We start from the raw sequence: 16,607 nt of genomic DNA, 5'->3' as shown, positions 1-16,607 counted from the left end.
AAAGATATTTACTTTACAAAGATACAAAGCAGAGATGAGCAGCAAGACCTCATTTGAAAAGCTCATTCAAAGAATTTTAGCTTCATAAATGACTATCAAAATTGCTGCAGATTCATTTTCTGTCAGTTGTTTCAGTAGCTTTTAATATGTGAAACAAAGCCAGCCGGCCTGGTGTTATCTGTAGAAGCCTGCACCTAAATCTTTGTGCCAGATACTGTAGGTGTCCTTCTGCTTTGGTGAAATAAACACCACGCAATCTTAAGTTTCTTTCTCATCTCTGTTTCTTTTGGTAGTGTAATCCTTCACATGCTCTGTTCCCTTCTTGTCCTCTTCCTCACATGTACCACACGTGTCTTCTTCTATCCCAAGGGACACCAGCCTGTGTTTGGATATGGCTCTCTCATCATAAACATAGTAATCTGACTCAGAATAAAGTCTGGAATTAGATTATGGTGCTATAGTTGCATGTGATTGCATTTGACATACTGAGAAGGCTCACAGATGACAAGCCAGACAAACTGGGAGATTAGAGCTCTGGTCACCTGCCAACATGACTGCTACACTTGCAAACCAGCCAAGACTTGCACAGACTGGTTCGGAGCATGTATTTTGCATCGCAGTGTTAGTAGTAATAAAACACACAGTCAGACATTGTGCCAGACATCCAGAGCACTTAACGTCGTATTTGAGTTGCTAAAAACATCCATTAGCAGTACACGTTTGAAATAGGAGCCAGCCTTACATTATTCAATCACTTCTGAGCCATTTCATGTGAAGGAGTTTTAGATTCCCATGCAGGCAAGCAGGCAGTGCTTCATTTCCATCCAGAGGAGAGGAAACAAGGCTTGGCTGGTAGTGCTGTAGTTTTTTCAGGCAGAGTCCCACTGAGCTGTCATGCTTAACCTAGTTCACTGCTTCACCCTCAGCCCTGTCTGGAGGGGACTGCTGGTGGGGGAGGGGCCTCTTCTCTTCTCTCCTCTCCTCTCCTCTCCTCTCCTCTCTATTTTTCTCTCTCTCCTCTTTTCTTTCCCTCCTTTCCAACCATGCAGCCAGGAATAGACAAATAGTGGTGGCTTAGTAGCTTTGGATCATGTCTGGGTGCTATCTCTCTCTCAGTTGTACTCTCTACCTGAACATTTGTGATAAGCTGAGGATCTGTTTAGACTGAGATCCTGTAAACACATGATAAGAAATATCCATATTCCACACTGTGTTTCCAGCCCCTGCCTTCAGATGGTACCGTTACTTTGGGCTAAATCAGACACCCACTGACTAATGTTGTTACTTAAATTCAGTTGTGTTTCATTGTTGTAAATGGCTGTTGTAGGCATATATGTTGCTTTATGTGCAACAGCATTGCTAAGTCCATAACTTGTGATATTTTTTTGATCTTTAGTTCATAGATGAGTATGCGGAACGTGGCATTGCTACCACTATGATTAGAGTAAGAAAAGCGGACAGAGCAGATGCTTTAACCAGTGTTTGCATAATTAGCAGCAGACCACATCTTTGTGTGATCGAGGAATTAAATTAAAATTATTAAGCACTATTGAATCACCAGCCGTTTTGAAATGAAAACATATTTGTCTTCATTTGTGTCATTTCAGTGTTTAAATGTCCTCTTTCTCTCTACGTTTCTCTCTCTAGTTACTACTTGTACACGTATGACAAGATGGTGGCTCCCAACGTATCACTGCGGAGGGAGGCAGAGATGAGCCCTGAGGTGCTTGGAGCGTTTCTCAAACACCACTACAGTCACAGAGTGCTGGGCCACGATGAGCCACCACTGGGTCAGTAATCATACAAATCTTCCAACATACTGCAGAAAATAGTAACATTAACAAACTAAAAATGACATCACCAGCTGAAGAATTAGCCATGAGCGAAGTGACCGAAGAGACCTGATATTGGATAAGCAAGTCAGTGTTGTTTTCTGACCGTGGGTCATGGTCATGTGGATATATAGCAAAATATGATCAGATCTGATGTCCCATTCTAACGTTCTTTCCTAGGATACCCTGAAATTGTCATCCCTTAGGATAAGATGCAGTCAGGCCAATGGAAAGCACAGAAATCACTGAAATCACTGAAATCCAAATTTTACCCTCTCTTTCATCACCTTCTCATGAAAGTAAACGCAACAACTGATGCCCTCTAATTATGTTCATGCAGTGAAAAACTTGAAAATGTTCAAGCAGCAAATGGGCGAAAGTGCAGGAAATTGCTTCCGATGTATTTAATTAATAACAGTCCTTAAATCTATTATAGGTAATATTAGCCAGTACGTCCAGAGACATTCAGAATCTAGCTGCATTACTGAACACGAGATAATAGAGTAAAACTTTATGTTCAGAAATCATCTGCCTATAATGAGCAGTGGTTTGGACATGGATTAGAGTGCAGAACTTTTTCATGTGTCCATTACAATTAAGCAAAACAAGATTACACAAGGCTGATTGAGAATCTCAGTGCCAGGTAAATCTCTCCGTATTTCACAGTATAACAGAATTTTATATCTGGTGTCTGTGGTGACAGTTGAGCAACGGTAGGAATGTATTTACCTTAACTAGCAATGATTAGTTAGCTTGAGCTGAAAATGGGGAGAAACTGCAGCAACTTAGACAGATAGACCTACGGCAACTAGAGGTAATGTGAGGCCTGATGGTGGCAAAACATACGAAAGGTCCAAGAAAAGTTTCTGATGCTCAGAAAAAACTCAGAAAATCTGTATTTGAAAGGAGGATTAAAGTTTAAAAAGGGAAAATTGCAAGGCATACACACGTGGACAAAATTGTTGGTATCCCTCAGTTAAAGAAGGAAAAACCCACAATTCTCACTGAAATCACTTGAAACTCACAAAAGTAACAATAAATAAAAATGTATTGAAAATTAAATAATTAAAAACAGCCATTACTTTTGAATTGTTGATTAACATAATTATTTAAAAAAACAAACTAATGAAACAGGCCTGGACAAAAATGATGGTACCTCTATAAAAGATTGAAAACTATTTGACCAGAGTGACATGATTAACTCAGGTGTGTCATTTAATTGACATCACAGGTGTTTCCAAACTCATAATCAGTCAGTCTGCCTATTTAAAGGGAGACAAGTAGTCACCCTGCTGTTTGGTGAAAAGGTGTGTACCACACTGAACATGGACAACAGAAAGCGAAGGAGAGAATTGTCCCAGGACATCCGAAAAAAAATTATAGACAAACATCTTAAAGGTAAAGGCTATAAGACCATCTCTAAACAGCTTGAAGTTCCTGTGACAACAGTGGCTCATATTATTCAGAAGTTCAAGACCCACGGGACAGTAGCCAACCTCCCTGGACGTGGCCGCAAGAGGAAAATTGATGACAAATTGAAGAGACGGATCGTTGGAATTGTATCCAAAGAGCCCAGAGCAACCTCCAAAGAAATTAAAGGTGAACTCCAAGGCCAAGGTACATCAGTGTCAGATGGCACCATTCGTCGTTGTTTGAGCCAAAGTGGACTTCATGGGAGACGACCAAGGAGGACACCACTGCTGAAAAAAACTCATAAAAAAGCGAGACTGGAATTTGCAAAAATGCATGTTGACAAGCCACAAAGCTTCTGGGAGAATGTCCTTTGGACAGATGAGACCAAACTGGAGCTTTTTGGTAAGGCACATCAACTCTATGTTCATAGACTCAAAAACCAAGCATACGAAGAAAAGAACACTGTCCCTACGGTGAAACATGGAGGAGGCTCAGTAATGTTTTGGGGCTGCTTTGCTGCATCTGGCACAGGGTGTCTTGAAAGTGTGCAAGGTACGATGAAATCTGAAGACTATCAAGGCATTCTGGAGAGAAATGTGCTGCCTAGTGTCAGAAAGCTTGGTCTCAGTCGCAGGTCATGGGTCTTCCAACAGGACAACGATCCAAAACACACAGCCAAAAACACCCAAGAATGGCTGAGAGAAAAGCGTTGGACTATTCTAAAGTGGCCTTCTATGAGCCCAGATTTGAATCCCATTAAACATATGTGGAAGGAGCTGAAACATGCCATTTGGAGAAGACACCCATCAACCCTGAGACAACTGGAGCTGTTTGCTCATGAGGAGTGGGCCAAAATACCTGTTGACAGCTGCAGAACGCTCATTGACAAATACAGAAATCGTTTAATTGCAGTGATTGCCTCAAAAGGTTGTGCAACAAAATATTAAGTTATGGGTACCATCATTTTTGTCCAGCCCTATTTCATTAGTTTGTTTTTTTAAAATAATTGTGTTAATCAACAATTCAAAAGTGATGGCTGATTTTGATTATTTAATTTTCAATAAATTTTTATTTATTGTTACTTTTGTGAGTTTCAAGTGATTTCAGTGAGAATTGTGGGTTTTTCCTTCTTTAACTGAGGGGTACCAACAATTTTGTCCACGTGTGTACATCATAAGCATGTGTCATCAGTCTTTGTGTCATTTCTCTGCAGATTTAGTACTCATCAGTACACAATGTAGTACAATACAGATGTCTTAATTCAATTATTCACATTATCATTACAATATGGCCAAGTGCAATGTCCTGAGTGCAGGAGCTGCAATTTTTGATAAAGCTAAATTCTGTCACAATATACCGCTTTAAATGAAGCAGTGTGGCGCTACAGAGATGCTGACTTACAAGTCTTATTCTCCAGACACAAGAAAACACGCTTGTTTGGACCAAAGTGCAGCAAATATCACATCTTTTTTTTTTTTTTTACGAGAAGAGAATAGTGAAAATTTTCTGTATAAGATCAGGATTCGTATCTTGATATCGTTTTTGTCATATCATTAGATAGAGTGATACAGATAATGATTGACTATTTATATGCAGTTTGTTACAATAGCTGACCAAAGCTCTTGCCTCAAGCCATTTCTGTTTAAAAAATCTAGAAAAACCTAGAAAATATCACTTGGAAGAAGATTATATTTTAAAATACTACTATGTTCTTGTCTTAATTTGGTTTAACCAAAGTATTAGCTCAAATTATTTCCACACATAACCCTATATATCACAGATGATTTTAAATTGATATTAAATATGAATTATTTTTATTTGAAGTACACCCTCCTGTTTGTACATTAGTAGGCTGACACATGCCTACTAAAAATACATGACACACATACAGCAAGCAGGAGCAATCTACATGCATACTACATAAGCAGAAGCGACATGCAGATCATGTTCATGCAACACACTTGGAGAGGAAACACGTGCTGACTGTAAACATACAGCCTGCATCTCACACACGCGCGCGCACGCACGCACGCACGCACGCACGCACGCACGCACGCACGCACGCACGCACGCACGCACGCACGCACATACATACATTCACGTAGACACACACATTTAACATTGAAGCCTGCAGTGATGCACATAATCATGCATTGACCTTCACATAAAGACTCTGGGGGCACCTCACTCTTGATGAGCAAGAGGGGTGGAAATGGCAGTGACCGCTTCTCTGCAGTGTTTGTGTTTTCATGTGCACATTTAAGTGTATGTTACACTTGCATTAATAAGATATGTGTATATTCAGAGAAAGAGAGAGAGAGGATCACAGAATAGTTTCCGTCGGCCATTATTACGCCACGTCTGACTACCAGGCTCTCTCTCTCTCTCTCTCCCTCCCTCTCTCATGCGTTCTGCTCCCCATTTTCTTCTCTAACCAATTTCTCTTCGCTCCTTCCTCCCTCTCTTTCTTTTCCTGACAGCTATCTCTACATCCTCTATGACTTAGTTCTCCATCCACTCCCACACTTCCTCTTCCATCCATCTATCCTTGTCTCTTTTTTCCAACTCCCTTCATCTCCACCTCCCTCTGTCTGCTGTCAAACCCTCCCGCTTTCTTATTTTTGTTTTCACCCTTCATTGCAAGTTCTCCTCTGCCAGTCTGTCTGCGAGCCTTTCACTATTTCTGTTGTGACCGTCTTTCTCTCTATCTCTTTCCTGCTTATTTCTTTTTGATCCACCACCAAATGACTCACTCCTGTTATTTGTGCGCTTCTGCTGCAAGTGTGTGTGCACCGCTCACAGCATGCATGTGGGTGTGTATGTGTGTTAGTGTGTATACGCACATGCGCAAACCAGCTTGAGTCAGTAAATGACTGTCCTTTCGAGTGTCAAACATGCTGTGTACAGAGCATACTGCTTCCTGTCACACACATACTGTATGAATACGTTATGCTGGTAAACAACCCACTGATCTCGTGCTCACCCTGTCACTCTTTCACTACTTCTTCTCTTTATATGCTTGAACTTTGCAGCTTCCAACACTTCATCATTACTAGAATTTGCATGCCCCACTGCAACATCTGTGGACATGTGTTTTTGTGTATGAGAGTGTGGGGTGGGAGAAAAATTCTTGGTAGATGATGTATATTGCTAACCAATGTATGCTGCAGCACTGCAGCAATTTACAAAAACCTCAACCATGATAAGAACTCCGAAATCTGTTTGAATTCAGAAGCTGTACAACATTTCAGAAAATTTTTTCTTTCACAAGCAGTTTCTGGGTGTTTTTTGCTCTTGTTACATCCTGACTATGGGCTCATTTTCACTGCAGAATAAAGTCCAATCACTAGATGCAGAGGGAACTCAGAAATGTTGTTCTTGCAGTATGACAGCTGTAATGTCGTAAATCCTCAAAATAGACCAAAAGATTAAAGTTTATTGTCTTTGATTATTGATTATACAACATTTGAAATAACCGGGAATCAACATGTACAACATTATTATTATATGTTACAGTATTACAACACTGTACAGAATATTTTAAATTTGTTTCAATGCTTCCTACCTACTCTGTCTACACACTTCAGCTGAAAAATTTGTGAATTTTTGTCATGTGACTGCTGGTCATAACTGAGTCAGCCATGGCTTGTAGGTTTACGCCAAAGAGCACAGACGTTCTTGGTTTTATAGAATCTAGTTCTTGTAAACAGCTTAATTTTTTTTTCAAATGAGACTTGTATAATGAAGTGGTTTAGATCAAATATCAGGATTTTAACATTAGATTGGATTATTTTTTCCAAGAAAACTCTAAGTCTGATACCATTTGTTTAAGGAATGTCAGAAAGTTGAAAATCTAATGATTCTCACTGATTTTGCGGTTCTAACTCAAATGGATGGTGTAAATTTGCAAATACATGCCTTTTCATGGGGTCAAGAGGTTTAACATCCACGGACCTCTCCAGAATACACAACTTGGGTCACTGCAAAATATTTAGTCACTGATGATGGTCAGCAAGTTTCACTTTGTTTCACAAGTTTTATACAGAAAGTAAACCGTGTGATGCTTAAAAGTTAATTTTGTAACCCAGACGATGACCCTCATCACAACCAGTTTCTCTTAATAGTCAGTTACCTTTCATTTGCAGGTCAGTTGGCAAAGGACAGCACTCAGTGAACTTGAGGGAGAGCCCAAATTTAGAGTCGAATTGTAACACCAAGACTTTGACTCAAACCAAAACATGATATTGCCACCACAGATTCCCACTTGACCCACTTTTTCCCATGATACACACCTTATAGGCCACAGTGAGGGAACAAGTCAGAGTTTGAAGTGAGCAGGAGCCCACGCAGAGCAGCACAGCTCCCACACAAGGCCTTTTATTCCCCTCTTTTCTTTCTGTATGTCTGAGGGCAAACACACAGAAAATTTGTGGGCGAGTGTTTGGTTCCTCGGCTGTTGCCATGCCGTACTTGTGCTTGTGTGTGCGCTCACACTGAGAAAGAAGTGTGAGCTTTTATGAGGTTGTGCGAGGGTGTTACAAAGTGTGGGTGGGAGTGTGCACCAGCACGGCTCGCACTTCCTGTCTTTCAACTACCTCCTCTTCTTCTTTTTTCAAAACTTCTTCCTTCATCCTCCTCTCCCTTCCGTCTTCAGATCTTCATGCGTCGCCTCCTGTCGCTGCTGGCGCCACCGAGGAGGCCAAATCCCAACGTGCCACTGCTCCCTCGGCCACCGAACGGGAATGCCAAACCCAGGCAGTTTCCATGGAGACAAGCAGTCCTGGCTCCAAGAAAGCAACCCACATCCCCGCCCACACCCCACCTCCTCCTCCTCCTCCTCCTCCCGCGTCGTTGTTGTCATCGGTAACAGAGGTAGCAGCTAAGGACATGAGCTCTGCCACGTGCAGCACTACAGTGGTGTTGGGGGGGCTGGAGGACGATAAGGACAGGATTGTTGTGGAGATCATGCAGATGTACAGCAGGCAGCAGGAGAAGCTCAACTCTACCCTGCACAAGCAGCTGCAGCTGGAAATGGTGAGTCAGCAGCTGGAAAGAACATAGACCAAGATAAATGATCTCAAGATAATCTAGACCATAACTGTTCCTGCCTGTTAAAAGTGTCCTTGGCGTGGCTGTGAAGGTAATGTTCACCTTCCACTGACCCCTCCATCTCTCGTCCTATCACATGAAACCTGTCGGTATCAGATGGTTCTGGCATTGTTAATTCAAGTTGGCAGGAAAGGTCATATGAATCACATTGTTTCACTATATAACATACCATTTACAGGGCTCCAGACTAACTTTTTTTCCTAGGAGCACAGTGGCCCCTAACTTAAAATTTTAGGAGCGCAAGCAGAAATTTTAGGGGCACACACCAAAATTGACTTGCAAAATAAATATTCACATTTCCTCTCATTTTCACTGTATTACTGATAAATACTTGCACAATAAAAGCAGAAACAATGTTTTCAATTCATATTTTATAGTGCAGCAGTTGACACAACATAACAAGAAAAGCACTCAAAGAGCGCAGTACTCCAGCAAGACTGCTCAGTTGATGTATAATTTCCGACAGATGAAAACTTTAATAAAAATGACCTTGTGTTGAGCACAGGCATGTGCTATGCATGGGCACGTTATGTATTTATACCAAATCACGTGTAAATTACTCTTATAAAGGTGTGCTGATCAATTCATCACTTTTTGCTAGCCTTTGTTTTGCTAGTGTCAAAATAACCGTTCTCTCCAGGCTTTTATTTTGAAGGCGTATTTTTAATGCTACGGGCTTCTCGAAAAAGAGGTTTCTTGACATGACGAAGTTCGAAAAGTCCGAAAATTCAAGTAAAGATGAAAGAAAATGGTTCCAGGATTTTGCTGTCTAGCAAAGGATATATCTAAACTTAGAAGCAGCTGGAATGGAGACAAGAAAGGAGGGAAGGACAGAAAGGTGAATTTGTGTTAAAAATAAGGCTGAACGTAAATAAAGGCTTTGTGAAACATCAGGAGCTTCACTGTCATTCGCCCTCTGTTCTCACACACATTGGCCCACCCGGGCCCGCCTGGGCCCGCCTGCCGCCTTCTTTGGTGTTCAACTCCTGTCTTCTTCTTTTGGAGTTAATGTTGGTTGGCAAACAGCTCATTTGCGCATGACTGTCTACTGGGCTAAAGTGTGGAGCAGACGTTTGTCAGTAGCAAAAAATATTCAATAATAATTTAAAAAGAAATCGGCAAATTTACTGGTCACACATGCGCGAGTAGATGAAAAATTTACTCGCACTTGCTCAAATTTTGGTCGCAAAATGCGACCATTTAGTCGCAGTCTGGAGCCCTGAAATTTGCTCAAGTTTAATTTTAATTTGAATATATGGTAATAGAGCTCACAGTTACGTTCACAGTTACGGCTGAATTATTTCCCTTTATTCAAACTAATGGGTTTGGAGAGAAATGCTTTGTAATCTAAAATGAGATGTCCATTCTCTATTAGAGAATTTTCTATTTGTTACCAAATGTCTGATGCAAGAAAATAAATGCAAATTGTGCAATTTTTAAAACTTACAAATAAGTTCAAGCTATATATTAAAAAAATTTTAAAAATTACATTTATTTTTTCTTAGTCTTGACAGTATTCATAGTCCTACTGACTATGTGGTTTTAAAGCTCGAAGGTTACATATATAGTTTTTGATTCTATGAGATTTTGGGAAGCACAGTGAATAAAAAGTACAAGTCTGCACTTAAGCTCTTTGAGGTATCAAACATCAGAACTCCTTGTGGAGGGGCTGTAATGTAAATCGTTTTCCCTACAGGAGTCAATAAAGTATCACATGATTGTTGTTATTTTCCTTAACTTTGTCCCTATGTCTCCAGGAGCTGGAGGCATTGCGTGGGGGCGAAGCGGCAAGGCTACGGGAGCTGAGCGCCGAGCAGCGGGAGCTGCGCAGCGAGCTGGAGGCGGTGCACAGTGAGCAGGCACGGCAGCTCAGCCAGGCCCGCCAGGAGCAGCTGGAGCTGGAAACTCGTCTGGAGCAGCTCCGACAGCAGGCCTGCGCCTGCGAGCCAGGGACACAACGCCAACAAGAGGCCCACTACACTGCACAGGTATGAGCTTAGAGGGGAACATGTGAGCCCAGCACTGATTTTTTTTAAATCAAAAACAGTAAGTTGCAGTGGTGTATACGCCAGGACAACACTCCAGTAGGATTCACATTTAAACATGGGAAACATCAGCACAACACTCTACATATTAATACTTACTTGAATTTACTAAATATTTGCAATCAATTAATATTTTTTATTTATAGTCTATTAGCATGAATGTGCATCTGAATGAATCAGTCTGAACCAACTGATGTAGACTTAATGAATAAAATATAAAGACTCCCTTTTAAATATGTCTATTAGAAAGAAATTTATTCAGTGTATATGCATGTCCTTACTGTACTGGTGAAGAACATAAAAACTAACACACTGGACCATTGTTTGGTTCCCACCACACTTGATCTTGAGATATGCTCTGTTATGTATGCAATATCCCCCTCCTGTCTGTTGTGGAAACTTCTGCTGCCCTGCTCCAACTGGCATGTAAGTCAGTCTGCTGGTTATGTTTTGTCCTTCACTTCTCAGACAGTCCATAAAGTTGGGTGCAGTTTTGACTCGGAGTGGTTATGAGACTAATGCTAGTTATAGACACTGTGTAATTTTTACAATTCACAAGTTTTAAAAGTAAAGAATAGTCAAATAATAGCACCTTTCTTGTCTTAGAATAAGTCACTGGTGTCTTCATAAATGTATCCTTGTGCTGACTGCTATGAAAATAAAATCAAAATAGTATTATGGAAGTGACTTTGTCTCGTCTTAAAAAGTTTACGTTGACCAGTAACAGATGTAATAGATGTTTTCTTGACTGACACCTTTAACCTAAAATTCTGGTGCACAAGGTTATCTTCACGTCCATCTTAAAATGTGACTACTGATGGCTGAATGAGCAATAAACAATCAGAGTGAATGTTTCTGTAATCCATTTCTGATGGTCAACAACACAAAATACAGTGCAACACTGTTAGATAGCCTTTTTACTGTACTTTGCATATTGTGTTATGATAACCCACTAGGTATCAATGTGCTGTAATGTGTGTATGTGTACATATTTTACCATGTTTTTACAAGAATGAGTTCAGATCAATTAGGATTTTGCTGATTTATGTTTACTTATATAATAATAAACCGATTTTCCTTCTAATTTAGGGCTTGCTGGTTGAACACAACAAGCAATTTGATGATCTCATTTTTGGTTTTGGTTATTGATGGGGAGTTTTTTTTACAATGTCCTGACACATTTAATTCGTTTATCTGCAAAGAAATCGATAAATAATTAGTGGCAGCTTCAAAAAAGAAAACTCTCTGAAAATTTTAATGGGGTATTGTATTGTCTGACTCCTAATGTGGCTCCATCTGGAGTATGCAGCGTGACTTTGGATAGGTTGCTGTTAAATGTCAGACTGAATATGTTCTGATGTGCTGTAGTCAAAACTTGGCCTCATGTCTTTTGGTCTCCTCCTAGTTGTCGGAGCTACGTCAGAGACTGGAGCGGGCAGAGGCTGACCGGCAGGAGCTGCAGGAGGAGTTGCGCAGGGAGCGGGAGGCGCGAGAGAAGCTAGAGCGCACCATCATCCAGCTCAAACAGCAGATGGCCCAGTCTGGCATGATGGGAGGCACCCCCTCTCCTCCTCCTACCCCGTTCCCCAACGCCCACTCCCCACCTTGTTCTTCCTCTATCTCAGAGGCCCCCGCGACTGGCCAAAAGTAACCACCACCCCTCCAGGCGTTTCCCCCTCCCTCCCTCATTCCTCTCCCCATTACCCACCAACTCTGCTGGCACAAATGAATCAGCCTGAAGCAGCAAGGAGCACCACATCTCTTCAGGCTGTTTTTAAGTTTCACATCTCCCACCACGCCCACGCCCCTTTTTATTTCGGTGTAGGACTGACATTTGTTTTTGTAATTTAACATTTCTTAAAAACTTTTATGCTATCACATTTATTTTTGCTTCCCTCTCCTCTTCAAACAGTATTTAATTTTTTGGGGGCATGTATGTTTGATTTAATTTATAATTTTTACTGAACAAACAGCTGCTTCACAGACAGGAGGTTGGTCAACCAACTTAGCCCATCACTATTTTTCTCCCTTGGTATTTCCCACCCTCCTCTCCCATCTCTTCCTGCTCTCTGGTTTCTGGAGCAAATGACTTGGAGATTGCAGACTTCAGCCCAGACTCCTGTCTCAGCTCCCCACAGACATTACTTCATGCTACTACTTGGCACAGCAGCCGGCGACCCTGGTCACGTAATGCGGCCTGGTTGCAGGCCTCCTTCGTCTTTCTGTACGTAATGCCCAACCGCTCGAGTACCAGCGACTGCAGGAAACTGCATGTACATTTTAAAACAGTTTCTTTGCTTCTTTTAAAACACAGCAACAAAAGGATAACATGTTAAAATGTCAAGTCTGTATGGAGGAGAAAGATCTTTATTGTATAAAACACATTTTGCAGATGTCATAAAACCTCATGAAAAATATGCCTGTAGTGACACTGAACTTGAAGTGAGTGACCCCAACAAGGTAGCTAGCTAGGATGTTGTCTGGCCTGTACCACAGCTGCTCCTAACACAGACTGGTTTCCTCTTTGCTCTGCTGGGCAGCACCTGAAGTCCCCTATTGTAGACCAAACAGTGTGTTGGTTGTACCACCTGCTGCCCAGTGTCTCCTCTAACCCGAATAAGACCTCACACCTTCCATGGCTGTACGCTGGCGCCATTGCCCTCTGCTAGGAAACTCCTTAACACTGTGGTTTTCTCTCGATTTGGGCTAGACAGGAAACACTGTGCTCTTTTCAGACTTGAAGAAGCTCACAAGCAGTGTTATGCACTTATTGCGGTCTCCTCCCCCAGAGTCCCTTGGGAAAGGAATGTGTCTGGACATTGAGGCCGGTTGAGATGGTCTAGCCTTTCTAAGAAATAAGAAAGACGGGGTCTCACATGTGCAGTAGCTGCACTGTGTTGACATAATATGACATCCTAACATGCCAGCACACACTCGAGTGTGTCAGTGTGGTGCTGGCATTCAGAAAGAACAATGGCACCAGCGTTCCCCGCAGATGATCAAAGCTACAGGCTGTCCCTGTTTTTCTGGGCTTTTTTTGTATCATTTGACTTCATTGTTAGCAGACGGTTTTATCCCCTCCATGTTTGTCAGAGTGTCATCGAAGAATGTGGGTCGCAGGTGAAAGTAGTTAGTCCAGGGTGGTTTGCTTCCCGTTATTCTGCCTGGCTGAACAAACAGCACCGGGCGGACAGGGAGAGGAAGAGAGGGGAGGATTGAGGGGGTGCGCTCGGTGCGCTGGTGCACTCTCCCCCACGGCAGGCTGGGTGGCCTGGACGCCGGGGGTACCAAGGGAGCCCTTTTTGTTTTGTGCGTCAGAATGGGGGCAGCTGTTGTTGTCTGGGGCCCTCTGCCCACCCTCGGGTGAGACTGTACAGAATCCCTCAGCTCTCAACAACCTCCCTTCCTTCTCCTCTCCCATAGTCACTCGCTAACACATGCCCGTCCATCCATCCCCATTTCCCCATCAGCTGGGGGTGTGCAGTGTTTTGTAGATGCCCGGGAGAGCGAGCAGACGTCCACCCGCAGGAAGACAGGACTTTTATTGTGTTAGTTGAAAGGCAAAGTGCTTTTTATTGCCACTAAGAAGATCCCTGTAAGTGTGTGTGTGTGTGTGTGTGTGTGTGTGTGTGTGTGTGTGTGTGTGTGTGTGTGTGTGTGTGTGTGTGTGTGTGTGTGTGTGTGTGTGTGCGTGCGCATGCCTGTGTGTGTGTGTGTGTGTGTGTGTGTGTGTGTGTGTGTGTGTGTGTGTGTGTGTGTGTGTGTGTGTGTGTGTGTGTGTGTGTGTGTGTGTGAATAATTGTGTGGGGATCGGTCTCGGCTAAACTCTTAACTTTTTTTATGCATCTGCTAAAAATGCAAATTGATAGACATTCCACTGTGCTCCATCCTGTTCAATGCAGATTTTCTTACACAGCTTCCCTTTACAGTAACAGACCTAAAGACCGGACAGAGTACAGTTTTGGTTTGTTGATAGTCATAAATGCAGGTGCAGGTGCAAGCCAGTGAAATCAAACCCATGCCGCAAATATACACTCTACTGTTCCATTTAAACCTTTATTCAAATTTTGAAAGAAAATATTTAACGTATTAACTAAAGATTTATATTCACTTTGTAAATACAGTAGTCATTAATATATTAACTGTTCTTATATAAATAATCTTTAAAAGGTTATCTAATTTGGACCAGAACTAAATGTTTTTGCTTTCTTTTATAAAAAAAAAATAATCTTTGCAGATATCAGAACTTGGTGTTTGTTGAATGGATGTGGGGGAGTGAAACGCATGGTTTACTGAGACATGATGCAGGACAGAGGCAACATAGGAAAATAATACTTTGTTACACACTTCTCCCCTTTTCTGAACTGATGCGATTGTTTTTGTGGATTTCATCTTGGCAGACTGTTTAATGTGTAATGTAAGCTTTTTTTCCCTCTTTGTTATACCCCTCTCCCTTAAGCTAAATTGAAAATTTGTTTAAGACAATGCATTTTGGGAAAAAAGAGAAAACGAACTAAAAATGATTTTATTTTTTTTTTTGCATGTTTTGCTGCCCCTTACATTTTGTGTCACTGGGCCACGCTATCAGTCTGTTTATTGTAAGAGAAAAAAAGAAAAAGTTTTCCTCACATACTGCACACACTACTGAGATGGCTCATCTGCATGAATATTGAACATGTGCAAGTTTTTTATTCATTAATGGTTCACGGGTTGATTAAATATTATGTCAGAGTAAGATTATGAAGAATAGAAATTGTAGCCTACTTGATTTGGAATTGTGTGTACATGCGTGTGTGTGTGTGTGTGTGTGTGTGTGTGTGTGTGTGTGTGTGTGTGTGTGTGTGTGTGTGTGTGTGTGTGTGTGTGTGTGTGTGTGTGTGTGTGTGTGTGTGTGTGTGTGTGTGTGTGTGTGTGTGTGTGTTGGCCTCCCATGTCTGAAGCACAGCAGCTTTGAAAAGGGAAACCGAAAACTTGTCCATTTAGCTCTGGATCTGATTTTCTGATTTAAGTTCATATATTATCCTTGTCAGTTATCACACAGATAATCAGTGTTAGTTTTTATTCACTTAATTTACCACTTTGACAGAATAGAAAACTAAAAATGTCCTTTTAATTCAACACATGAACAGGAAATCTGTGCTTTTACTATCCGAATAGTTAGCATTTTATACACAAGGGGGCACTGTTTAGCTTCATTAATTATACATCATAATGAAGAAAGGACTCAAATGATCGGAGAGAAAAATCTCTTGTAACACAGCGTGCTGGGCCTTTTTTGGAATTTGCAGTGTTATGAGAACTTGAATATGAATTGTACAGAATTTTTACAGGTGTGAATTTTGCCCAACTGACTAAAACAAGGTGAGAAGAGCTGTTTGAATGCAGAATTACATGAGAACATTTGCCTCCTGGCTACGTGACGAAAACTGGTGAACAAGTCAGAGGTGACCTTTGAAGTGTTACAGGTGGCTCTGCTTTGTAGTTGGGTGTGTAATTTCTTAGCCAGTAATTATTCTTAGAAGTAGAAATGCAATGGGGACAGATCACACTGACCACTGGCTACGAAGAGTACCTTTTTTCCATTTACACACATCCTGTTATAGATGGGGGAAAAAAACAGTGGCTTTGGTAAAAAGAACCTTTTCCCCTCTGATGCTGTTCTGAAACATTAAACGCAGTGTCTGTGTATGACCATTGCATACTATGTTGCCAATACTACAGTGTGATGAGACTTTTGTTCTTGCATGAATTGAGACACTGTTCTCCTACCTCATGTTGTGATATAAAAGATGTTTTTAAGCAGAAGACACTGCATCTCTGTTTATCATCGATATTTACTAGTAAATGACATACCTGTAAATGCTTTTAGCTAATACCTCAGTTGTATCTAGTGTTTGTTTTTTTTCTGTTTTTGCCCTTCCCTGACTTCAGATCTTGTAAATAAACCTTGTATAGACAATGAACTTGGATCAAATTCAAGTAAAGTTCTGTAGTGTCAAAACCAGTGTTGTCTTTTACTTTTCTTCTAGCTCGTAACACTGATAGTAATCTCAAAAGTTCCATACTAATTTCAGATGAATAGAAGTACAGCTGAAGACAAATGCATTAACCTTGTAAAACCCAAATATACCAAAATGAGGAGGAAATATAAATATATATATATATATATATATATATATATATATATATATATACACACATACACGCA

General features: G+C 41.2%; 1 protein-coding gene across 2 annotated transcripts in view; it reads left to right on the top strand.

Moving 5' to 3' along the window:
• skila (SKI-like proto-oncogene a) overlaps positions 1 to 16,403 on the top strand; it is a 54,528-nt gene extending 38,125 nt beyond the window's left edge. For both annotated transcript variants that reach the window (XM_051953356.1, XM_051953355.1), the window contains exons 5-8: positions 1,648 to 1,790; positions 7,900 to 8,279; positions 10,112 to 10,342; positions 11,805 to 16,403. In XM_051953356.1, the coding sequence (XP_051809316.1) occupies positions 1,648 to 1,790; positions 7,900 to 8,279; positions 10,112 to 10,342; positions 11,805 to 12,050 (1,000 nt within the window). In that variant the 3' untranslated portion in view covers positions 12,051 to 16,403. The remainder of the gene's footprint in view (positions 1 to 1,647; positions 1,791 to 7,899; positions 8,280 to 10,111; positions 10,343 to 11,804) is intronic.
• Positions 16,404 to 16,607: the final 204 nt, after the last annotated feature.

Source organism: Acanthochromis polyacanthus, chromosome 9, assembly GCF_021347895.1.
Source record: "Acanthochromis polyacanthus isolate Apoly-LR-REF ecotype Palm Island chromosome 9, KAUST_Apoly_ChrSc, whole genome shotgun sequence".
Lineage (NCBI taxonomy): Eukaryota > Metazoa > Chordata > Actinopteri > Pomacentridae > Acanthochromis > Acanthochromis polyacanthus.
Note: the sequence above shows the minus strand (reverse complement) of the source record. Positions and strands in the feature narration are given on the sequence as shown.